This window comes from Camelus dromedarius, chromosome 12 (assembly GCF_036321535.1).
Source record: "Camelus dromedarius isolate mCamDro1 chromosome 12, mCamDro1.pat, whole genome shotgun sequence".
Taxonomy (NCBI): Eukaryota; Metazoa; Chordata; class Mammalia; order Artiodactyla; family Camelidae; genus Camelus; species Camelus dromedarius.
Window position 1 is genome coordinate 69,899,737 of NC_087447.1, and position 26,316 is coordinate 69,926,052.

General features: G+C 34.6%; 1 protein-coding gene across 5 annotated transcripts in view; it reads left to right on the forward strand.

Moving 5' to 3' along the window:
• Nucleotides 1-26,316, forward strand: part of DYNC2H1 (dynein cytoplasmic 2 heavy chain 1) — a 264,211-nt gene that overhangs the window by 110,389 nt on the left and 127,506 nt on the right. For 4 of the 5 annotated variants that reach the window (XM_031460657.2, XM_031460654.2, XM_064492852.1 and 1 more), the window contains exons 61-71: nt 1,238-1,364; nt 2,868-3,009; nt 3,582-3,691; nt 8,757-8,777; nt 10,164-10,262; nt 11,625-11,748; nt 15,843-16,006; nt 17,822-17,941; nt 18,502-18,636; nt 20,324-20,467; nt 24,344-24,433. In XM_031460657.2, coding sequence (XP_031316517.2) covers nt 1,238-1,364; nt 2,868-3,009; nt 3,582-3,691; nt 8,757-8,777; nt 10,164-10,262; nt 11,625-11,748; nt 15,843-16,006; nt 17,822-17,941; nt 18,502-18,636; nt 20,324-20,467; nt 24,344-24,433 — 1,276 coding nt within the window. The remainder of the gene's footprint in view (nt 1-1,237; nt 1,365-2,867; nt 3,010-3,581; nt 3,692-8,756; nt 8,778-10,163; nt 10,263-11,624; nt 11,749-15,842; nt 16,007-17,821; nt 17,942-18,501; nt 18,637-20,323; nt 20,468-24,343; nt 24,434-26,316) is intronic. The other variant, XM_031460655.2, reaches the window with a different exon arrangement.

A 26,316-nucleotide genomic window follows, 5' to 3' on the forward strand; every position in this document is an offset into this window, starting at 1 on the left:
TTTTAGTGTTTGACACAATACTGAGAGGTGGATATTCTTCCATTTTACAGGTTAGGAAGCTAAAGATAAGGAATGTTTATTTGCCTAAATTGAGCAACTACTAAAAGACTAAGCAAGCATTAGATCCTGGGTTTGTCTGACTCCATAAAGTTTCTGTTTTTAGTTACTACACCATCCTACTAATATTTTGGAAATATTATGAAAACCTTCTATTTGTGACTGAGGACCTTGTGGATAATATGATTGAGGAACTGAATTTTTTATTTTATTTAATTTTAATTAATTTAAACTACATAGCCACGTGTGGCTAGTGGCTACTATATTGGACAACTCAGTCCTGGAGTTTTATGCCTGGGGAGGGTGGAGGTATAGGGTACTTAGGCTAAAGAAGCACTGTAAAGTGCTTGCCACTTAGTAACAGACATAGCCACATATGAGTTCCAGGTCCTCTACTTATTACTAGCGAGACCTGTGCAATAATCTGTTTTGAACTAAGTTTCCATACTTACAAAATAAGAATTAGAATACTTATTTTGAGCTGTTGTTCCAAGAATGAACACAATCCTGGTCATTTTAAAGGCACTTAGAATTTCAACAAATATATAAGTAATCACATGGAATATTACTATTATATTTAATAGAATAATAAATTTGTACAAGTATTTTTTTAAGGAAAATAATTTAATGTTATAAGCTTTGACAAACATACATAAGGAGAGAATATATATAATGGGCTTGATATTTGAGATGAATTTGAAGATTTTATTTATATTTTTGATAAGTGTATGTTTTAGGGAGCTAGAAGAGTGAGGTTGGGATCGGGAGGGAGCTGGAAGGTATTCTGGACAAATGGAACATCCTGATGAAGGCATGGCAGGTAATGGATGGGGCATTTTTGGAGAATATAAACTTCTTTAGATGTTGACATGTAGTTTTGCTGGCCTGAATAGAATGAAAAAACTAACAAGATTCATCGAATCTATCTATGACAGGGCCTTTGTCATACTGAGAAGCTTATACGTAATGTAACAGTAGGGCATCAGGGCCCTGTGAGAATGCTCCCCTTTGAATGTGCCTCGGTATCATGTCTGTTATGTTAATGATACTTTGTATGCAAATATCAAGTATTATCATTAATTAATTAAATTCTTGTATAAAAGCTTACCTGCCTTACGATAATTTAATTAAATTTCCCTTAAATCCCTTTGTCTTTAATTGAATGTTAATATTTTCATAGATTTCAGAGCAGGACTTCAGAAGCTGCCAAACTTGAAGCTGAAGTGAGCAAAGCACAGGAAACCATTAAAGCTGCAGAAGTCTTAATTAACCAGCTTGATAGAGAGCATAAGAGATGGAATGCACAGGTTTGCTTGCAAGAGAGTGGTCGTACAGCGGCGTCGTTTATAACATGGGAGATCTGTAATGTCATGTGTTCGTTCAAAAAAATGAAAAGGAGAAAAATATCCATTGATTTTCAGCTGGCCTAGGATGAATGGTTAGATGTTCATGGCCACTGTGTGAATTAATCTTCAAAAGATCTTCATGCGAATGGATTTTTGACAAGGCAGCCTCTTCCTCTTTTAGTTATCTGTGTTATTGAGGGGAAAAGCAGGGCTGAAAATGAGTTAATGGAGGAGAATCTAGTGCTCTGTAGTGACTTTTTCGGATTTCGCTTTACCAGGACAGTCCTCTTCAGATTTGACACTGTTGGCCATTTATTTCTTTTTGAAATACTTGTATTTCAACTTTGATAAAGTGTTGTCTCTTGTTTTTATTTGTTTGTTATCATTTTGTTTTTGAGTTTTCTTTACCCAGTGAGATTCCTTCCCTCACTGGGTCCCCCTTATCTGCTCTTCCAATAATGGTGATGCCCCCTCAGGGTTCTCTTCCTCTGCGTCTTTCTCTACAGCTGTTCTGGGGTCTTCTCAGCCAGTTTCAACAATATCACCCATTTTATGATGCTGACCAGAGCTGTATTTTTAGGCCTCTGACTTTTAAATTCATATTTCTAATTATGCTTTAGATAAGTGCATTTCGCTGTCTTGGGAGCTCAGATATAACATGTCTAAAATAACTTGTCTTTTTCTCATCTCAAATCTCTTTTATTTCCTATGTCTCATAAGGCATCTTCTGAACATCAAAACTAAAAATACGTGATTGTTTTTCTTTTAACTTGTGTCCCTTTGCAAATAACCCCTCATATTTGCCTTCTGTCCTTAGTGCGCTTTTTCTTTCTTTTTTCACCTGAATTCTCCTAACTTGTGTCCCTCCTATCTGACCCGTTACTTAGTCCATTCTTCGCTTGTTGGCTGAATTATCTTTCTAAAACCCAGTCTCATGACATCCCTCACTGCTCTGTTTAAACACTTTCAGCGGCTCATTACCACCACAGGTTAAAAGCAAAGCTCCTTTGTGTGGCATGGGCAGACTTTTCACAGGCTTCCTCCCTCCAGTCAGCTCTGTTTCTCTTTTCATTATTCCTGTGTTGGTAGGATTTCTGCTCAAATTTATGCTTTAGCCACATTATGCTTTAAAGAGTCTCCATGCTTTATCTTTCTTTTGTGCCTTTGCTCATTCTATTTTAATCACATATTTTAATCATGTTTTACAATATGATGCTAATTCACAGTGTTTAGTAGAATCATTAGGAGATTTCAGTGATGAATTACATTTATTTTTGTGAATATGTTGGGATTTCATACATTGTTTTACTGCAGTCTTGTTGATATTCTTACATTTTGACAGTTGTATTCAGGATAGGTTATTGCTTTAAATCAATAAATGATTTTCTTCTGTAGTCAAAATTTAATTTATGAAGCTATTTTTTTCTATCTTAGAACAGAGCCACACGTCACTCTTTTTTTCAGGTTGCAGAGATAACAGAGGAATTAGCTACTCTTCCTAAAAGAGCTCAGCTTGCTGCTGCATTTATTACATACCTTTCCGCTGCTCCTGAGGATCTGAGAAAAAGCTGCTTGGAAGAGTGGACCAAGTCAGCTGGCCTTGCAGGTTTGTGTTTGGTTATTCATGAATTTGAAGTTTCAGTATACTAAAAGTGCATCTGTTCATTTTTGTCAGTTTACTTTTTTTAAATGAGAAAATTTTTCCGTAAGTGAAAGGACACCGTAGCTACCTTTGATGTGCTGAATTCCACAAATGTGTTGAGAATTGATCTGTTGTAATGATTCTTCTGTCCCTAAAATCACTTTATGAACCGAGACCACTGAATTATTTTGATATTACATGGATGCAGATAAACATTTTATTAACTTTTACACTAATTTCATATGGTAAGATGAGACATAGGAATTCCCAAATTTCTTGTGAATTTTGTGGTTTTTGCAAGTTTTTTTTATAGTTGTGAAACATTTATTTAAAGAAATATAATTTAATTGAGTTACACTTTATTTTAAACTATTTTTCTCCTTAGCTTCTGGTGTTAAATGCAGAAGAACAGGTTGGATATTAAGGATGATCATGGGACTTTTATTTGAATATATTTTAGTTTTATTCTCTTCCCTTCATCAAGCACAAGACTGTTGTAGTGAAGTATTACGCTGATAGCTTTTTTAATTTTTCAGAATTTAATCTGAGGAGATTTCTTTGTACTGAAAGTGAACAGTTAATTTGGAAAAGTGAAGGCCTGCCATCAGATGACCTTTCCATAGAAAATGCCCTTGTTATCTTACAGGTAATTAATCTACTTTAATTTTCTCACTAGAAATGCTTCTTTTGAAGCTAACTCCACAAAGTACCTTCTTCAGCTTCTTAAGCTTTCACAATTATCCTTTTCTTAGTTACCGAAAAATAAAAATATTCTGCTAATAAAACTCCATTTGTAATTCAGTTAACAACTCTATAATTTTTGGTGTTATTTATTTTTTACCTTAATATAAAAGTATAAACTAAAATGGTATTATTTTGATGCTAAAACATTCTAAATTGAACTTTCTAATGACAAATATTTTAGGTTCATTTGGTTGTATAGTCCTTTCAAATGGAGTATATTTTTAAAATAAAAACTTTATGCTTTAATTTCATTGTGTTTTACAAACAAAGTTATACCAAGTGAAGATGGATAAGTTTTGGGTTATAAGTTAGAGATAACCATGTGCATATTATGGAAAAATTGTTCTTTCACGTAAGTACATGTTTTCCAAAAGTCACTGTTTGAAGTTGAAATTATTATAAACTTAATTAGCAGTGAATGTGAAACCCAAAATCAAAATCATGCGTACGAGCAAATCATTTCTTTGTATGAAGTTTGATTTTTACCGTTAAGTTAGTTTACCTTTCTGGTATGGAATTTGGAAGGTAGTTTTTCCCCCTTGAAAGTGTTTTTTGTTTCCCTCCTCTTTCTGTTTCAACAGTTTATACTCCATAATGCTAGTGATTTCTTTTCTTTCTACAACTCTTCTCTCTCCCTACACACAATTTATTTATTCCATAGCTCCATAGTCCCAAAGAGAACATGGACGTTAAATGCTTCTCTTTAGCTAGCATAAGACATATTATCATAATATGCATACTGTGGGCTCTTTTCATTCCTGGGCAGTTTATTCTGTTTGATTAGACCTATTAAGTCAGCTCACTAGACTTCGGCTCATTACATTGGTGTCTTCCCAGTATAGAAGCCACTGAACAAAGACTAAATAATATTACCTTCTTTTAATTTGATTTGGCATAAACTTGAATTTATTTTTTAGAACATTGTTGTCATTATTTTTCACGCTAGAATTACAAATCTGGAACTCTAAATTCATTACTTTATAGCAACCTATGTACTTTTTATAGTATTTGTTTTCCTTCCCCAAGGTTCATAGTTGCCCCCTTTCCTTTTTTCAGTACTCCAAGAAAGCAATTGTTTGAAGATTAAAAAAAAAAAATACAAGTTTAAGAGTTTTTCTTTTTCATTGCATAAGAAATCAGAGGCCTTTAGAAAAAAGTCATGATAATTTTTATTTTTTACTGATGGTAGTAACTAAAAATACTCACTTTTGTATTCTGAGTTAAATTGTCTTTCATGATGAATATGGGAGATGTTGTCTTTGAAATTAATTTTAATAGTAAGCTTAGTATGCTTTGTGTTTAATATTGCCAAGTTTTTTTTATAGATGCTTAAATGCATTTATATGACAAAACAAAAGCATGCGGAAAACTTTGTTAGTCATTTGGTTGAAATGAATTTGCCATTGTGGTCAGTACTCTATCTGAATCTGAATTCATAGGTGGACTAGATTTAGAATGAACTGTTGCAGTTCAGGGTGTGGTTGGATAGAACAAGTCTATAACATCTGCTCATTAACATTATCATGTGATGTGAAATTAGATCTCTAGATATATACAAGTTGGGTTTCTGGAAGTTTTCCCTGAGAATAAATAACTAGGCACGATGAATAAAATGTATTTTTGATTCAGAGATATAGCATGCCTCCTTATTAACTTACAATAAAGCTTTTCTAAATTCTCCCTTTCAGCGTGAGCTTTCCCACATTCAAGGCCTGTAGTCACTGAATCACTTCTTGGTCCTAAAAACAAGAACAAGAACAAGAACAACAACAACAAACCTTTTTGTCCAAAATTATTGCTTTGTTTGTCTTACAAAGATGCTTGAAATTCTCATATTTAGGTTAAACTACCTATGTAAGTATGTGTGTCATCTGAGTCAGGAAACAGTCAAATAATTATCTACCACTGGCCTTATAACAAAAATTAGCTTCATTACAGTAGCAAAAGACTCATATGACCTAGGTCCTTGAGGGGCAGGGGAGAGACGCGGCCATGGTGACCAGGTGCCCTGGATTGCTTGGGCTGTGATTTACACCTGTTATCCTGATGTAATTCACTAAGTTTTTCTTTTACTCTCAGAAGTGTCCTGGATTTGTATGATAAATTGTAATGATCTTTGTAATACTATGGAAATCAGTGGATAGTGGAGAGGATGAGTCAATTAGAAACTATGGAGAAGGTGCGAGTAAAAAGCATCCAGAAAGAAGATGGAAAATGTGATTAACTTAAACTTCACAGTAATATAAATTGTTCTTGCTTTAAATTTCACAGCATTGCAAATTTTTCTTGTGAAGACAAGTGCTAGATATTTGTTTTTTATTGTTCATGGACAGTTCAGTATCAAATTAGCTTCTTTAAACCACTCAGAATTTCTGAAAATCTTTTCCCCTTCCTGCCATTTCATGTGTGCTGAGGAAACGCAAACTAATTTGATAATAGTTTAAAGAACATTGTAAAGGTAAATTATGTAATTTACATCAAACTTTTTTACGTGAAAATTTTTTCAGTTAATCCCAAATAATAATAATCAACACTATGTAGTACTTACTGTGTATTGTGTGTATTACTATTTAAGAATTAATACAAGTAAAGCATTTAAATACACTTAATTTTCAAATTAACCTTATTTAGTAGGTACATGTATTATCTTCTATGGATAAGGAAGTTGTGGCACAGAAGGTTTAACAGTTTCTTGTTCAAGGTCACAGAGCTGTCAAGTTGTATAGCCAAGATTCAAACTTGTTATCTAGCCAGTCTGCGCTGTAAAAGTCTCTCTCACAGATGCGCGTGTGTTTCTGCGTGTTTTAACTTACGTATTTTGTGCTGTTCCTGTTAATGTAATTCTCCTTAGCTTATCAAAAGATGAGCTTTAGTTTTATTCACAAAATGTTTCTACTTTTATCCTACTTACAGTTGTTCAAAATAAAAATATAGAGTTGTATAGATGTCTTAAATAATCTAATTGGATGAAGTCAGTCAAAAAGTACAAACTTCTAGTTATAAGATTGAGTACTAGGAATGTAACGAACAACATGATAAAGATAATCAACACTGCTGTATGTGAAAGTTGTTAAGAGCAAATCCAAAGAGTTCTCATCACAAGGAAAAATTTTTTTCTAGTCTTTCATTTCTTACCTATATCAGGTGATGGGTGTTCACTAAACTTACTGTCATAACCATCTCGTGATGTATGTGAGTCAAATCATCGTGCTGTACACCTTAACTTACACAGTGCTCTATGCCGATTAGATCTCAAGAGAACTGGGAGTAAAAATAATCTCTTAAAAATATCCCCTGCCCTATCTCGCCGCCGCCCCCCAAGGATAGAAGAATTGACCTCTGTTTAGAGTTCCTAATGTTACATTCAGTTAATTATTCTTGTTCTAATTTCCTGTTAGATATTATCTGGAGTGTCAAGGTAGCTCAAGCTCTGTCTTTAATGATTGTTGGTTTTTGTTTTTTTTTTTTAAGTCAAGAATCTTTTAGTGGTCAAGCATAGTACATTTAAGAAAAAAATAAGAAGCAATTTATGCTTTTAGATACCTGAGATATTCAAAAGACTGGGACTAGCTTCAGGATTCAAACGATGTCACCAGGACAGGCTCTCCCTTTCTCTCTCTCTCCATCTTTAGAGATGGATTTACTCTCCAATAGGTTCTCTCCACCCCATGTTAAGGATAGCGGTTAGTGACTCCAGGTGTACCATTATCAGAGTTTATGTTCCCAGACTAAAGAGATGTCTTCCCTTCCTTCCAGTGTTTATGTCAGTCCCCTAGAAGGATTCTGATAGGCTAGCTTGGGTCACCTGCTCATCCCTTGATAGTGCTAGGTGATTGATAATCCGATGAGAAATACATTGAGTGGGGCGTAGACAAAGGTAGCTATCTTCTCTAATAATGGTTTCTCTTCTTCCCCCACTCATTGTAACCTGCTTTTCTTTTATTTCCTAACACTGGAAATGTCACAATCTTGGTTCAGTAATGCAGACTGCAAATCTGCAAGTCATTCTTACTATGTTCTTTAATTTTACATTCAGTTAATTATTCTTGTCAAACCTGTTTCTCAAGTGTGTCATGACTTCATTCTGTTCTATTTCCAACACCAGTGGCTTCACTCAGGCATTCCTGTTGTAGCTGGGTAAACACATTATTATACTAGTTGGTCCCTTGCCCCCAGTATCGGTCCCTTTATTGCTGTTGGAAGTAATCTTTCTAAAAATGACAATTTCTTGATTAATGTATTTCAGTGATTCTCAATGCCTGAAGTATAAAAATTTTATTATCCTTAAACATGGCATAAAAATCCCTTCATGATCAGAAAGACCTCTGATTACTCTTGCTGTTTTATATGCATCGTCTGCCTATATTTTTTTACCCCAGCCATGCCAAACAATTGGTAGTTTTCTAAATACTACCAAGCTTTTTATTCTTCTCTCAATTATGCTATTGTCTTGGGCTAAAATGCTTTTATCACTTCTTTGCCTGGCTCTGTCCAACTTACCTTTCTTGATCTGTTTGACTTGAATTTCTTCCTGGCAGTCTCCCCTACCTCCACCTGTGATCCACCTGGAGAATTTTGTGTAGTCTTTGATTACAAGATTTTCGTTTTTTGCTTCTTTATTGGATGTGCGGTCAGTGAGAGTAAGGGAATGTATCTTACTAATTTCTGTATCTCTCTCATTTTCTTATTGTAATAGTTATTCAGCATATGGAGAGTGAATGAATAGCACAAATGAATGAATGCTCAGCAGTTTTGACTCTAGTGTGATTTGTTAAATGTAGAATTTAACTACATTTAATCATGGCACACAAATTTAAAATATACTTTAGAGTTCTTGTTTAAATCTTGGGAGAAGTAGAAATAAGATAAACACAAACTTGTAAATACTCTTTGAAATTCTTAAGCGTGTTTCCTCTGCTAAAAACATGATTTTTTCTAACATTTTATTTTTTCTTTACCTGCATCAGATTGTTGATTTGAAATCATGGGTAAGATTTTTTTTTAATTTAAAATAATTATTTTTGCTATTAGGCAAAATACAGTATACTTGGAATAGTTTGCCATGAATGCTAGCATAAAATTAGATCTAAAACCTAGAGGTAATACCTTGGTAATACTCAAGAGGCTATTTACTAACCATAGTATTTTGCTAGAAATAGCTCATTTACATGATGGAGCAGTGACTGAAGCCTCCCGAAATAGATGCAGGGTGAAGACCGTACAGTAGTTTAAAACTGGGGGGCTGTGGTGGGAGTTGTCCACTCTGGGTGCAGATAAAAACGGGCTGCGTTGTTTAGAATTTTAAAACAATAATGAAGCTGTTTTAAAGTCAGTCAGCTCTTTATTATCACCATGTGCTGGCAATTTTAAAAAGCATTGCTGATAAAATGCTGTTAATCCTCAGGACATATGGTCCCCACCATGCCCCTCCCTCTTGGTATGTCACTAAGACAACATCCGTGTTGTTATTAGAGCCACCGCAGTCTGAGTCTTCATTTCACTTTGACTTTCACGTTTTACCGTATCCCTGTAACACACAACTTTGTTACATTTTTTCAAATAAGTATGAAAAATAAAAAAAAAATTAGGTCAGTCATTGTTATTTAAATCTAAGTAGCAGTGATTATTAGATGCTTTAAAATTTGTCATATGTACTTACTTACATTTACATCTATTTAAATTTATTGTATCTAAATATATAATTGGCTTCCTTTCATTTGCTAAATGGCATTGTGTGCAGGGCATTTTCACAGGTTTCTAACTTCCTATTTGTTTCAGAGTTTAATGATGGCACCCTTTAATGAATTTAGTTCCTAGTTCATTAGATCTTAATTTATATAATTTTCTCTTCTAGGATATTCCTTTTGTAATGTTAACTGTGTACTACTTTAGAAAAACTCATCTTAAGATATAAACAATTACATTGATAATTATTTCAGCAATACTTCTGTGATTAGCTCGTATTTCTCTTGTAAGACCTTTATGGTTTATTCAACCAAAGAATATCTAAAGTTAGGGATAACCTGATTATGTATTTTAAAAACCTTAAAGAGAGGTGAAAATGGCATCAACTTATGACTAGAACTCTTGCTTGCTATATTGTTAATACACAGTTTTGTGTTTCTGTGTAGTAAATAAGACTATATTCACTTTATTGTGGTTAAATTTCATTACCTAATATCAATTCCTGGTAATTGTAAAATTTATTAAGTTGGCCTCTGGTGCAGCTAAAAACTGTACCTTTATTTCCTCATTATGGCTGTATATCTGTGTTCTCCAAAACCTGAGAGAAAACCTCACTTAGTAATTTATTAATAACTTCTGGGAAGTTATTTTCATTTAATGAACGCTTGTACTCTTTTTTTTCTAATTAGAGTCGAGTATGCCCATTCCTTATAGACCCTTCTTCCCAAGCTACCGAGTGGTTAAAGACACATTTGAAAGACTCGCGTTTGGAAGTTATTAACCAGCAGGTATGTATTACGTGTAATTTAGATACCAACTAGAAATGGCTCCTTACGTGAAGAGACTCTGGGTCTATAGTTAGGAAACACAGATTGAGAACTGAGTCCTGTAATGTGCCTGGTGTGGGTCTTGGGGGAAGAGATGTAACTTTCTTAGCTTCGGTTTTCTAATTTGTAAGAAAGGAATAAGAATATTTATTTGATTCCTTCTAGGTACCAGGCATTGATCTAAGCTCTAGGAATTTATAAATGAGTACTCACAGTTCCTGCCCTCATGGAGATGACAGTTAAATAATTATTAACACTGAACAATTAAATGAGCATTTACACTTAATTGTGATTAAAGACACAAGTATAAGATGCTATAGAAGTAAGTTAGTTTGAAGAATTAGGAAAACCTCCTGGACTTTCGAATTTCCTGTTCCTGTAACTCACCAACAGGCATCCTTGTTGTGTCCCAAGATTTGACATTTGATCAGTAAAATGTAATCAGCCTTTTGGGTAGTGACTGCTCATTGTTGTATTTATCTTGCCAAAGAAGTTATTTTTGGACAGATTTTTTAAGGAATGCCTACTGTGTGATTAATTTTCATAGATTTTCTTTACGTGCTTGAAAAATTACCTCTGTAAAATGTTTTTCATTTATAAAATGGGGATATCTAACTCATTTTTGTTTAAGAATAATTATAAATTATTTAACATATAAAATGTTAATGTCACTGATGGCTTGTAGCGGGAGATATTTATAGTTATTACTCCAAATATATATATATATTAATTATAAAAATACATATATATATATATTTTTTTTTTTTTTCCCATAGTTGAAGGCCTGAAGTGGTATTCTTTACCTAGGCCAGAAAGCCTCAAAATTCTTGCATGTTTATAGACTTTTTTCTAACGGTTGTGTTCATAGTGATTAGAATTCTCACACCAAGAAAATTTCGCTAGAATTCATCATCTTGTCGTCTTCTTTCATTTAATGTTTTATATTGAATATAACCAACGAGTTTTTTATTAATACTTGAGTAACTTATTGCATATAGAGTTTGAAAATTTCCTCCTGCATCAATTCTAAACCATAGTAGAAAACTAGAAAAAGTTTTTTTATTGTTAATATAAAAATTCTTATTTTTCTAATGTGTCTATTTAAATTATTTATGAATTTGTTTAATAATTTATTCAACTAAATTGATTCATCACCAGGTACTTATAACTGGAGAAGCAATCATGAATAGTTTGAATTATTAACATACATACTACATTTTAAAATATGTATGTTATTCCTGTTAATATCTTTGTTCATTATCCATAAGGACCTTTGTAAATCTAAGTTAATAAAGAAATTAATATGTAAATTTATTCTCTTAGGACAATAACTTTATCACAGCTCTTGAGTTGGCAGTACGTTTTGGGAAAACCCTTATTATACAAGAAATGGATGGTGTAGAACCTGTTCTTTATCCATTATTGAGACGAGATCTGGTTGCTCAAGGTAAATATTTGACAGTTTCCTGAGAGTAGCTTTTTCCAGAGTTTCCAAAATATTTAACTTCATAACTTTGACTTTTTTTGTCTTGCCGCTGACTCTAAGGAAATGGAAACTTTTTTGGGGTGGATGATGGTAATGTCAGAATCTAATAGTAAAGCGAGTAAAAAAAAAAAAAAGTTTAAAGTGCCTTTGTAGAAGAGGCACCATGTTGGGGTCTGTAGCACCACTCCCAGGCACAGTGTTGAACTAGGAGGACTCAGCATGTGGTTGCACTCAGGGCTTCAGTCTATCGCAGGGAAAGGATGCAAAGCAAAGTCGGCAGAGAGAAAAGGCACATAGGGTGAAGTCAGGAGTCAAGAAACCAGGTGCAAGCTTCTAAGAATTTTCTTTCGTTCGAGTCACACAGGATGTGCTTCATTCCCCCAGGACTGAGTTGTGACAAGACCTGTGAAATGTGGGCTACCAGTGAAGCTTAGTGGAGACTCAGTGCCTACAGTTTTTACTGGAGGTGATTATGTAAGCTCACTCAGCCTAGCTAGCAGGTAGCAAAACTCCAGACTCCCCAAGGGAAAGCAGGTGTTCAGCATATAGCATAGTGTTTGTACAAATAGTTGAAGCACAATGAGCCACTCTTAGCTATTCTGGAAATGATGAGAACCTTAACAGAACCCTAATTCCCAGACGAGGGTCATGGGCCAGCCTTGTGAGCAGGCTTTTCTCAGGATACCAGTCTTAGGACTGCTGTTACCTCTTTTCTGCACAGACATCTAACCCAGACTTTAATGATTAGAAAATAATGCTCTTAAACTTAAAGAGCATGTCATGCAACTTGTATATGCGTACGTACAGAGGCATGTACTTACATACAGATACATACACGTACTTACACCAGACAGATTGCTAGCGCTACAAAGTTTTGAAAATTGGAGTTATTAGGACAAAGCAGACATACAACAAAGTGTGCACTACTTACTGATCATTTATTATCCCGCAGATAGGTGTGCATGGCCTAGCAGTGATTGATACGTTATGAAAAGAACTCTGGTAGTGGGACGTTGCCTTTGGAGCCTGGAGTCACCTCGCAGAGTTATCTGTTCTCATTCTGTTCTGTATTGGAGCTAACTCAGATCTGCTCAGGTGCTCTGCGATGCTGTCTTAAAGGGAGTGGGAATGAACGTTTAGGGTTTTCTGGATTTGACTCTCTTTGGTCTGTCTTCTGGCCCCTGGGAGCTCATTGTATAAATCCCCACGAGCTCTGATTGGTGTTAGGTTTTAGCAATATCTGTGGCATTGTCTGAGAATGGAGTTTGACAAGATCCCCTAAAGTCAGATCTGGAAAATATGATAATACTCTTATGTCACAGTTGATTCATGTTATGAACCACTATTCCAGATAGTTGTTCAGGGCTGTTTGGGTCAATTTGTTTATTTCTGTTCATTTCACTTAGGAAAATAGAGTTAATGTCTGCCTCTACCTTACATTTTCCATCTTCAACCCAGATTGGATGTATTCATGTCACTTCAGTTGAGTCTGTTATCCCCTTTGAGTATACTTCAGATTGTCCTTTTCCGGTTTTGAGTTCCTCGTAAATACCGATTTGTCATCACACGTTTCCTCTGGGACAGAGGATGGTTGTCCTAGAGCCATATAAAAGCAGTGTCTGTGTCCAAATTCATCTTTGTCCCAATGTTCTTAATCTAAGCAATATAAACTACCTTTCAACATAGTGATTTCAAAGCAGGCGCAAATAATAGAAATAGAATTACTTCTCCTCAGATTTATGCTGTTCAAAAATCCCCCAAATGTGTACCAATCAAAGAACAAGGTACAATTCCTATGCAAAGTCTCATTTTTTTTTCTTTTTTTGTCCTGTTTCCCACGTGCCTAGTTGCTCGGCCAAGGCAGAAGGCAGATGTGGCGTTTTCCAGACGCTAAGTACTTGAGGACAGCTGGATCAGCTAGCTTTGTAGAACTTGCTGACGGAGAGGCTGGTGTAGTTGGTGAACAGTTCAGGCTCACTAGCAACAGATGTCAAGAGTATTTTCCATCAGCCGTCCCAGTCCTTTACAGCTGCTTCCCTTCCGTGTTGGGTTTGTGTACGGATCCAGGAATTACAGTGGAGATGATAGCTCAACATTCGTGGTTGGCCCTTTAGCCCAGATGCTTCACTCAGGCGTGATTGCTTCATACAAGCATATGTACGTGCAACATAAAAGTTAACTGTGATTAATTGTTGTATCTGTTTCTAGAGGGTGGTTCTCCATATGGGTATGTCTTTAGTAGCCCCGTTGGGTCTGGATGGCCCAATGGCCTGAACACAGCTGGACCAGTGGTTCTCTAAGGGAAGTGATTGCATCTCCCAGGGGACATTTAGCAATGTCTGGAAACATTGTTGGTTGTAACAACTCAGTGTGTCTATGCCAAGGATATCTTTAAAATGCACAAGGCATCGCCTCATAACAAATAATTTTCTGGTACAAACTGTTGATAGTGCTGTGATGGGGAAATCCTGAGCTAGCTCACCAGTTCTGACCCAAGGATCTCTGTGCTGATACATCGCAGTTCTTCTCAGAGTGTCCTGCTGTTAAGCCAAGAGCACTGCTTGAAGCCAGTTCATTGTACAGATTATTCAGCGCTGTAGGCTGACAAAAATTTTACCTATTCATAGTGATGGCTGTAGCATCCCATTGGATTTACTTATCTGTGAGATTGTAGGCATCTGTAATTCTGTGCATCTGAAGGATATAGGGGTCAAAGGCGAGGCTATTTACCCTTTCCGGTGTTCTGCTAGCATTTTTATTATCCCATTTCTATCTGGATGATTTTTTTTCCTGTCTGCAGAATTTCCTTTAGCATTTCATGTAGTGAAGATGTACTGGGAACAAACTTTTTTTTTTCTTTCATTTTTGAAGGATTTTTTTTTCTCTGCAGTCATAAAATTCTAGGTTGACAGTTATTTTCTCTAGCCCTAAGTTTTTCTCTGTCCTATTCCAGCTTATGTCATTCCTGTTGAGCAATCACCTGTTGGTTTTATTATTGCTTTTTTTTTGTAAGTGATGTATCATTTTTCTCTGGATTCTTTAAAATTTTTCTTTGTCATTGGTTTTCAGTGCTTTGACCATGATGTCCTTAGAATTAATTTTCCTTACATTTATCCTGCTTGTATTTTCTTGAATCATTTCAGTTGGTACATAAGTATGACATTGAGCCTTCAAATTTTTATTTCTCTAATAATGATTAAAGTTCAACATAATTTTGATATTTTCTTTGACTATTTGTATATCCTCTTTCATGAAGTATGTATCAAATTATTTTCATGTTAACTTTAAAAAGTTACGTAAAATTTAAAAATTTACTCTAGGGTTCTCAAAAATTCCTTAGTGTTTTTGTTACCTTTGAAAGTAATCTTTGTTTAATGTGTATTTTTACCTAAAAATTATTTTATCAGTTAAAATAATAAGTAATGAACGTAATTGTTGATTTCTCCATATATGTTGTGTAATTAATATCACTGTTTTTATATTAGAATGTACTCCTTTATGAGGCAGTACTTTATTTTTTCTCAGTTTACCGTCTTGTTGCAAATCAACTGTGTATGGCAGTCTGAATAAATCCTTTTCAATGTTAATAATGGATTCTTTGCAATTACTCATGTGTTGATAATTCAACAGTTCATCTTTCTTCAAGTATTACATCTTAAATACTAGTGCAATAAACACTTTGAAACTGATGAATTTTGAAATAGAGAATAACATATAATTGAGTTTCCATTTTTGTCATGTATAAACATTCCAGGAAAATTTGTAGTATGAAACATTAACTTAAACTATATGGAATATAAGTTGATATTCCTTTGATGCTTCAATATCCTAGGATCATCTTAATGGGTAGTATCTATCCTTGCTTGCGTAAGTGCTGACTGGTTCAGCATTTTAGTTAATAGTATTTAGAGTAGCCTCACTGTTGCTGTCTTTTGGACACTATTGAAAAGACATAATAAAAAGTATTTAGAAGTACCGTAAAATTATTTTTTAATGTCATGTAGCAAAATATCGGATATTCAGGCCAACTAATTGTGTCATCTTAAAAACAATAGGACCACGTTATGTGGTGCAAATAGGTGACAAAATTATTGACTACAATGAAGAATTTCGCCTTTTTCTGTCGACAAGAAACCCAAATCCCTTTATTCCGCCGGATGCAGCTTCCATTGTTACTGAGATCAACTTCACTACAACGAGAAGTGGATTACGAGGACAGGTATACACTGACGATCATAATTGACCTTAGAAATCTGTAGTAGCTTTGTATACTCATGAGGTGTTTTGAGTGGGAAGCTTGTTCAGCTGATTAGCATTTACACTCTTGATTTTGAAAATGCACTTGCAAGTTAGAGTAACACATTTGGATTTATTTCATTTTCCATTAGTATTAGAGTTGTGCATTTGTTGTTTATGTGAAATTGCTGTTTCTTCCGGTAGAACTTTAATTTTAGTCTGTTTCTGTCTTTATGTGGTAGAATTTGAGGTATGGAAGGATCTACATATTAACATTAGCAACTTTATTTATTTTTTTAATTGTGAAAACTGAAGTTTAAATGTTAAAATTGCAGGTAATTGACTTACTCAGCTAATGGAGGGTCTTTGATTCCAAATATAACTTTTTTTTTGACTAGAACATTCACATCTTTGAATTTGCTTTATCTCTGTATGGCTTATTACAGCTTTGAACTCTTGCATGAATTACAAAATGATTTTTCATGTATAGATTTTTACCTTTCTCATTTTTTTCTCTTTAAAGGTATGAAGCCTGTTGACTTTTTGAGTATCATCCTGTTTTTCTCACGTAACGATAGTGTAGTTTTCTTCTTTTGACCTACATATATATATATATATTTAGCATGTATACTTGCCATAATTTTACTTTATTGTAATTTTTAAAACTCTACTTTTAAAATATTTTTTCTTACCATGCTAGATGACTAACTGCATATTTTTTAGGAATATCTTTTGATTGACTTGATGATACTGCTCATGAATAAAACAATGTACAGATTACTCAAAATTTGGCAGATTTGATAAAATTGCTTCTGTCGGAAAGATTTCCACAGTAATTGCTGAAGGGGGCTATTTAGGTCTTGAACAAGAACTAAGAGAAAATGCTTACACAAAAGATTTCAAATGAATATATTTTAACATGCAAATATCATTCATTCCCTGTTTTAAAGTTTCAAATTTAAGAATTTGACATAACATTTTTCAACGGCTTTATTAAGATTCAACTCATGTATCCTATAATTCAGTCATTTAAAAAAGTGTACAGGTCAGTGTTTTTTTTAGTGGAATTGCTGGGTCTTACGGCAACTCTGTTAAAACGTTTTGAGGAACAGGCAGACTTCTCTGAAGTGGCCGCACAGTTTTACTTTCCCACCAATGGTGTATAAGGGTTCTACGTTCTCCACTTCCTTGGCGACAGTTACTGTTATTTGTCTTGTTAACTGTAGCCATCTTAGTGGTGTGAAGTGGTATTTCATTGTCATTTTGACGTATTAAATACGTTTCTTTTTTATATTTATTACTGTTTTATTTAAACAAACTTTAAAAACTTGCACTTAGGAATGTGTTATGAGATAGTAAAGGTATAAAATAAAACCAGAAAGTGTTTGTTCTAGGGTGTGAACAGGAAGGGCCACACAAAGACATTGAAGGTGCCGGCTGGCAGTATACTATTTCTTGATTTAAGGAGTAGTTCTGTGGATATTTACTTGAAAGCATTCATTGGACTGTATATATTTTTGAAACAAATGAATAGAATGGTTCATTACTTTTCTGTAGTGTCTCTTTATTTCTTTATGTGAATACTTAACTATTCATTTTGCCTGTTCTGTCAAAAATAATCGTGATGGTGTCTCATATGTTTAACTAGAAAGAATGAAATAAGGTACATCATAGTATTATAATACTTGTCATATTTGGTCAAATGCAAAGCCTATTTGTGGGAAGTTTTTGTTCTGGTTTGTTTTGTTTGAACCTTATTGTTAGAATAACCTTGCTTTTTTTTTTTTTTTTTTTTAAGCTTTTGGCTTTAACTCTTCAGCATGAGAAACCTGATTTAGAGGAACAGAAAACAAAACTATTACAACAGGAAGAAGATAAGAAAATACAGTTAGCCAAGCTTGAGGAATCTCTTTTAGAGGTAAAATTTACTTACTCAGGATACTTTTTCTTACTACCTTATTTTCTATAATAAACACAATTAAGTATTTTTTAAAAATACTGCCTTCAGCATGTTTTTGTTTGTGTCATATGCATTTACATATCTATCTTAAAGTCAAAATTCTAACAAAAATAGATATTTTGGAATACAAGATCTTTAGGAGTAACGCTTGAGACAAGCATTTTTAAACTAATTGTCTTTATACTATATTATTTCATTAATATTTAATTCTCTGGTATATGCTCAGAATTTCAGGACACATTTGAAGGTAGCATGAAATTATGATTTAATCTGTAACTTTAACTAGTTTTTACTTTTATTAGACTGATAAAATTAATATATATACAATACTTTGATATAGTGTCATATGATTTATATATCTTGTGATATAAGAAGGCTATAAGATACTAAAATTCTTTTAAAAGAACGTATGTTCCCATAAACATCATCAAAATAATGATAGTTAATATGAGCTTCCTTTAATTGACTATTATAATATGTATAGCAATATTCATATTATTTTGTTAATTTTTCTGCAGACACTTGCCACATCACAAGGCAATATTCTGGAAAATAAGGATTTGATTGAATCTTTGAATCAGACAAAAGCTAGCAGCGCACTTATTCAAGAGTCACTTAAAGAATCTTACAAACTACAAATTTCTCTTGATCAAGTAAATATTTTCTTCTTTGTGATCTTACATTATTTTCTTAAACTTTCATGTTAATATGATTGAAAAAACATAGTATCAGGTCTTCATAGAAATGATGATTGGAAAAAAAGAAAGCTATTCAAAAGCACCAGAGTCTTGGGTCTGATTCTTAGTACAGAGAGGGACATAAGATATTGGGGACACCGAAGGTAAGGACTGTTGTTCATCGTCCCCTGCTGAGTATGACTGATTTCTGGCATGTTACCCAAAGTTCTAGAGCTGTAAATTCGTACTGAAATTGGAAACGAGTGTATTGAAAATGACTATTATAGAGCATCTTTGCCATTCCTGGAACTTTTCTTAAGTTTAAGCAAGTCACATATATCAATTAAAAGAGTTTAAAGCTATGTTTTTCCATCAAAAGCATTTTTCTTCCCTCCTCCTCCTGGACCTCATGAATGTAATTATCTAAACTCTTTTTCTTACAAATGGTTGAGATCCATTTTACTTTATTCTTTTGATAGTCCCTATAGCAAAATTTCAACCCTCTCTCAGTACAATAGATCATTTTTCTCCTACATGCAGTGACAGGTTTGCTGAAGAAAATCAAACAATAAAACAGATTAATGTTACTCTGAAGTCTGAGTCTCCAGCCTGCCCTGAGGCCTTACTGACGCCCTTTAATTCTTTCCCATTGCCCTCAGTGACTTTTCCAGATTTTATTTTCAGTGCTTTTTGGCCATTGCTCAAATTCGACACTTGCATAGCATTACTTTCTTCACTTGGGAGAGAGATCTGTTGAAAGCAGAATAAGAGCAAACTCTAAGCCTGTTTCCAGTCTAGTCCTCCCCCCAGGGCTCAGCTTGGCAGGTGTCATGACTGTCATTCTACACCTAAAGGATTTTGAGCTCCCTGTGCCTTCTCTTTATGAGCAGGCGTTGCTGAGTCACACACATAACTTTACTAGTGTCGTATTTATAATCCTGGCGCTTTGATCAGGATGACATGGAGCACCTTAGAGTTCCATTCAGAGCCTCGAGGCCATTTCATCCTGTAATCCTCTCATCTTGATCATCCTTTGATGATCCTTGATCAGCCTGCAGTCAGAATGCAAGCCCCTGTGGTATCTGGCTCATTCTGTGCTGAACAATACTAGGTGCTTTATTATCTTAAGGCAGACACCTGCCTCTGCTTCCATCAGTGTTTCTTGCTGGCACTAGTCCCCCACACTAGATTCATGGTTCTGACTTTTCTCCACTGCAGAGGTAGCCTTCTTACGTGACCTTAACTGGCTCTGTTCTGAAATGTAAAATTGCATCATTTGTTCTCTGAGCACAATTATTTACCATTCCATCTTAACCCTAATACAAGTGCTTACCTCTTTTCCTTGGTCTTCATTAAATACCAACCCATGAACTGCTCCTAGCCCTGTAATCTGAGGGGTAAAGAAATATTTTAAATACATTGCTCTGTTCCATAAAAATACAAAATAAAAATGTAATGTCTTAAGATAAAAATAAAAATAGAAACACGTAAAAATAGAAATGCTAGATTATGCTGTTTCTTTAGGTTGTCAAATTCTGTGGTTCATCTTCACTTGTGTGTATGTAAAAATTGTAAATTTGTGGCTAGATATGCGCATGGTGGTCTGTAGGTGGCAGTAACGCGTCAGTACTAAGGTGTTTCCCCCTCAACCATTGGTCCGCAGGAGCGGGATGCCTATCTCCCTCTGGCTGAGAGTGCCAGCAAGATGTACTTCATTATCTCTGACTTGTCCAAAATTAATAACATGTACCGTTTTAGTTTGGCCGCATTTCTCCGACTTTTCCAGCGAGCTCTGCAAAACAAACAGGTATGCTCTTGGTGACCCCATTGCTGAGACGGAGTAAGACAGATCACTTTACTAGGTGCTAATTTAATAATAATTTCCTGAGAAACCGTGCTTAGAATTATGTTGCAAAGGACCACATATAACACTTTAATAAAACTGTATTTAAAATAAACCAGCTCCTTAGCTGCATTTTATGTTTTTAACAAACTGTACCAATGTGACAGCCTTCTTAGTCGAAATGATTTATGTTTTGAGTGTAAATTAATAAATGATTGTGTTCTGAGATGATCATTAAAAAAAAACCCCAGATGATTCAGGAAGATATAAAGATAAGAAATTATCCATATAATCACATTACCGGGGGAAAGCATTATTGAAAATTTCATTGTCTGTCTTTGTTGTTGGAGGCTGTACTGTGTGCCAGGTATTCAAGAAAATGAGGACACAGGACTGCACTGCTTTATCAAGCTTACTCTGATGGAGGGAATGATGTGTTAAAGGGTACAAATAGTTTTAACTAAAATGTATCATACTGTATTTTAAAAATATAGACAATTTTCATGTCAATGAATATAAAGCTGCACAATATTTTTTGAGAACTTACAAGGCTGTAACCTACTTTATTTAACTACCTCCTGTGGGGTGTTCTGGTTTTCTCTGCTGAATATCTTATTACCCCCACAGTTGGAAGATTAAAGGAATGTTTTTCTTTTCTTTTTTTTTTTTTAAGCAATGTTTTTCTTATACTCGTGGATTCTTGTGCTCATGGATTCCGTGAGGAATTTGGTCAGGGCACTGCAGGAATGGAGGGCGTACCTCTGATTCACAATACCTGGGGCCTTGGTTGGGAGGACTTGAGAGTGGGAGTGGGCTCGGGGAGGCTTCACTTGAGTGGCTGGTGCTTGGGGTGGCGGGGCTTGATGGCTAGGACTGCTGACTCGGCACCTCTCCACGAAGCTTGGCCTCCTCACAGCAGACTGGTTGGATTTTTCACATTGCACGCTGGGACACCGAGCATGTCTGTTCCAGGGAACAAGGCAGAGGCTGAATGGCCTTTTATAACCCAGCCTTGGGTTGGTTCTGCTGTTTTCTATTGGCTGAAGCAGTCACAAGCCTACCCGGATTCAAGAAGAAAGGGAAAGCCTTTGCCTTTTGAGGGGTAGAGTGCCAAAGAATCCGGGGTCATGCTTCAAACAGCGACGGACATCTGTAGGTCTTTTCCCCCAGTGTTTTCCTTCACCAGTTATTTTCTTGGTTAAATTCCTCGACTTGGATAGCTGGGGCAAAATACCCCTTTGCAAGCCTTTAGACAAATGCTGTCTAATGATCCTTTGGAAAGATATGCTATTGTTGTATTAAACTGATGTAGTGAGAGGCCTTTTCCCATCTGCAGCTGAGCCAACAATGGGTATTAGAAATGTTTTAATAATTGTCCTGTTAGGAATTGAAAAATATTTCAATCTATTTGAAAGTCTTTGGTCATTGTCAGATAAATACCACTTGAAAGAAAAATACAGGATTATTTGTTTTTTTCTTTGGTGAATTATTACTTTACATCCTGTAGTATTAGTATTTTAAAAACAGTTATGAGATTCTTATCTATCAAGGACATTAAACTTTTGTCATATGTTGTAAATGCTTTGAGTTTATTATCTGCCTTCTAATTTATTTCAAAAATATTTTTATGAAACCACATTCATCAAATTGTTCATAGTTTGTGTTTGGTATAATACTAATACAGATTTTTTTATAATTATTTTTTGGATGAGAATAACTTATTCTCTTAAATTAGGGAGCAAAATTTCATATCCAAATAGGCTTACTTAAATATACCTTTCTGAAAAGAGATGATTATTCATTCAGTTAATATTTATTGCAGACTTGCTACGTGTCAGTCATTTTTCTGTGTGCTTCGATGATACAGCATAGAATAAAAATCCCTGTCTTCATTAACATGGACTACTTAATATTTTCATGAATAAGTTATTTCAGAAAATCTTTATTTGATTATAAATATTAAATTTCACTGATGTCTTTGCCACTAACGTAATTTATTTGAAGTTGTTCTTACATTCAGATTTGAAATGAAATGGCACCTAAGAGCTCATGCCTTGGGGGTGGCTTTTGTTAGGAAAAACTTGTCATGGCAGTCTTGGGCAACAAAATAACCTTTCTGCTGTGTATGTTTGTAATGTCCTTTGGACAAAGATTAGGTTTTAAGAGTTGGGGAAAGGCTGAAGAATGAATAATTGTGTTTTTAGTCCTTTGTTTTTAAAACATTCTGAATTTTTATATACTTTAAATTTAATCAAACCACTTATAATATTGTGCTGGTGGACGCGTTTTTACAAAGACAGTAATGGTGTAAATTCTGGGAGATTGGGTCATGATACATAATTGATGATATTTCTAATTCACTACATCAGCAGTTAAAACTGAAGAGTTATACTTAACTTTTTTTTGCATTAAAAATTTCATGTAAATTACTTAGAAAATCTACAGTGATAAGATTATTTAAAAATTCATTTTCATCTATTAGTCAAAAAATATTTATGTTAAAATTCAATGACCCCATAAACTGTAATATAAGAACTAATAAATAAGTTAGAAGTTCTAACTAAACTTAATTAAAAAAACTGGTTGTTTCGTACTGTTTAGAAAAGCTTATAGCCCCGTCTTTCCTCAGTGACAATAGTTCTGTGATAATACGGCTTTGAATAACACTGACCTTTGTATGTATACATGTGTGTATGCATGTGCGTTTGTGTGGATGTTTGAATTTATTTTAAAAACTAATATAATCTTAAATATGTAGAGTGAAAAACTTGTTTTCCAGTGTTTTGAAAATCTACTGAATCTCATAAGTACTATATTTTGTGCCACATTAGAGTGTCTTTTAGTGGATCCAAGTTTGAATTTCACATGTGGCCTTTGCTCATAAATAGTAAAATTAAGAGGAGTGTTTGTGGTATGAACTATGAATGGTGAGCTCTTGGTTAGAGCACGCTACTAACAAGGCCAGGAACCTAAGTTTGATGCATCTGAGTGCCTGGTCACAATGTTTTCAGCTAGTTTCACACTGCTCATTCATCCTGGGTGCACATCATTAAACTGTTAAGATTATTTTAATCGTTTTTTCCCCCTCGTTCAGTTATCACAAGGGAGCAAGCAAATTTAGTCTAAATGTTATAATGGAATTGAACTTTGAGAGGCATGTATTTTCCAAGTGCACCCTGAATGAAGTAAGATGTAAGACTCATGTCATACCAAGGAAAAGGCCAGTCTTGACAGCATCCCCCTCCACGTTTTCTAACCCAGGCCAGTTTCCATTAATCAGAGGAAATAGCCATTAATGATAATTTTTCAAATCACGGGCAATCATGTACAATAGAAGTACAAAAACAAGTACAAAACTAAAACTGTAAGTTTTGATGCCACAGATTTCAAATTCAACCTGGAGGGCACGGTTTAAGATTGCTGAGATTCTTATGCCGAGGATGAGAAAATTCTTTATAGTGTGGTTCTGGTAATACTGTTTGGAGGCTGGGTTGGCAGTTATAATACAAGTAATTCAGATTGATATAGTATTTTTAATGCCATTAGGAATCAAAGTGGTATGGTCAAATTCAACTCATATTGTAGTATTAGAAATTGACTGTAATTTTCATTTATTGAAACCTTTAACTCTATACATTAAAAATACATCATTTTGATTATATTAATGTAAAGGTTTAATGCATTTATTTAGCTCCTTGAGTTTGACTGGCGAAGGTAATTGTTCTAGAATCAGTTTTAAGTCTGGAGGAACAATTTATAAGCATGATCAAACTGTGGGATACTTTCTAAATGTTCATGAATTTCCTAATGGTTTTTCAATTTTCAAATTGTAATTTGCAGGATTTTGAAAATACAGAACAGAGGATCCAGTCTCTCATAAGCTCGTTGAAACATCTGGTATATGAATACATATGCTGTTGTCTATTTAAGGTAAGAAACATTGTGTTTTTCACATGTAAAATACTACCTGAACCTTGATTTAATGCAATATTAGGTTAAATTATATAACTCTGCCTTGTAAGAAGGTATTAAAATTGGCATTTCTGATATTTTCCCAGAATAATATTCACTACTAACCAGAATGCCTTCCAGCACTTGGGAGGTAGTAAGGAGAAAGGTGACGAGAAAGGAGAGCAGACACTGGGCCCGCTGACTGAGCTCTGAGCATCTCAGCAGCTGACAGAGAGAATGACTATGGAATACGTAGGTCACTTTCTAGCCACTGTTTCTTAATCTCAGCATCACTGCCATTTTGGGCCACGTAGTTATTTGTTATTAAGGGCTGCTGTGTGCACTTTAGTATATCTTATATCACCTCTGGCCTCCAGCAGCTGGTGCCACAAGCGCTCCCTTTCCCCTGTGGTGACAGTCGAAAATACCTCTTGACAATGCCAAATGTCCCCTGGGTTAGGGAACAAAATAATTTTCTATCCCTCACATTAGGAAGTAAACTAATGTCTGATCCTGAGTTACGAGAGAAATTTGTCATGGAAATCTTCATATTTATAGGACCCCAAAGGAATAAACAATGAAACACATTTTAGAAGTTTTTTGAATATTGTGGAAAACACAGGGTTTTTGCTTAGGATTTTTTTTTTTTAATATCAATTCTTGGGTATAGCTTGAAGTATATTAATGAAGTGCTCTGGAAAGGCAGTTAACTAAGTGAGAAATAGAGTTACTATGGTCCAATTATATAGGCTTCTTAGAAAATCGTGAAAAAGATATACTTAATATATTCTTCAGAATGAGATAGTAATTTTTACTATTAGTGGGATTTTGTTGAGGGTCTTTGACAGAATAAATGCTTCAAAGTACATCTCAGCACTTTGACAAGGAATATTGGAAGTCTGAAGAATTGTAATTGAGCATTTCTGCAGAACTCCTCCTTGAATGGAAACTATGGATACATATTTTCCTTTTAAAGGGCTTCTAGTAACTGTCATTGTGAAAATCACGGATTCGGCCTTCGGTTTTAACGTGTGTAGAATGAGGAGTTATAAGCAAATAATCTCACATCCCATTTTGTTGCTAAATAGTTTCGATCCTAGATGCGAGGATGATGTAGCAGTAATTTCATTACTTACAGTTACAGCTGTACACGTATAGGTAGTTATTTTCCTTTTTACACTATCGTTTTTTTTGCTTTGTTTGGAAGGAAAATTGGTAGATGTCTAATTGCTATTTACTTCATTGTTATGTTTAAAACTAGTAAAAAGCTTTAAAACCACAAAAAAACATAATACATTTTTGATATTTATTGTCTTGTTTATCCTGTTCATTATTTCTTTACCTTAGATGAAGGGTGCTATTGTGCTCATTTTAAATATCCATTAGTCTGTGAAATAAACGTCTTAGTAGTTTATCCAGCTGGTTACTGTTCAGTCCCAAAGCTGAATTCTAACCATCTAATGCTGAAGAACATCACAGATCTCTCCAGATGACATGCCTTGCTTTTTATATATTTTAAATCACATGGGAGCTGTTTCATACACACTGTAGTTGGCTGTAGCTATTTTTCTCCGTACTTGAGTGATGGCCCTCTGCTTCCAGCTTTTATGCTTTGTTTTCATTCATTGACTGTGTTATAATTGTGAGTGCATGTTTGTTTTTATTTATTCATTTAGTTGATAGGTAGTTATTGGTTACTTGCTCTGTGTGTGTGTGTGTGTGTATACAGACACACACATACACGCATACCCAATATGTACTTTAATAAAATAAATTTTTCTTTTGTATTGTATTAGTCAAGACACTGGATCTTGCCAACAGAGGGGTGATTTTTCTTGCAGGAAAGATCACTTGCTGGTAGT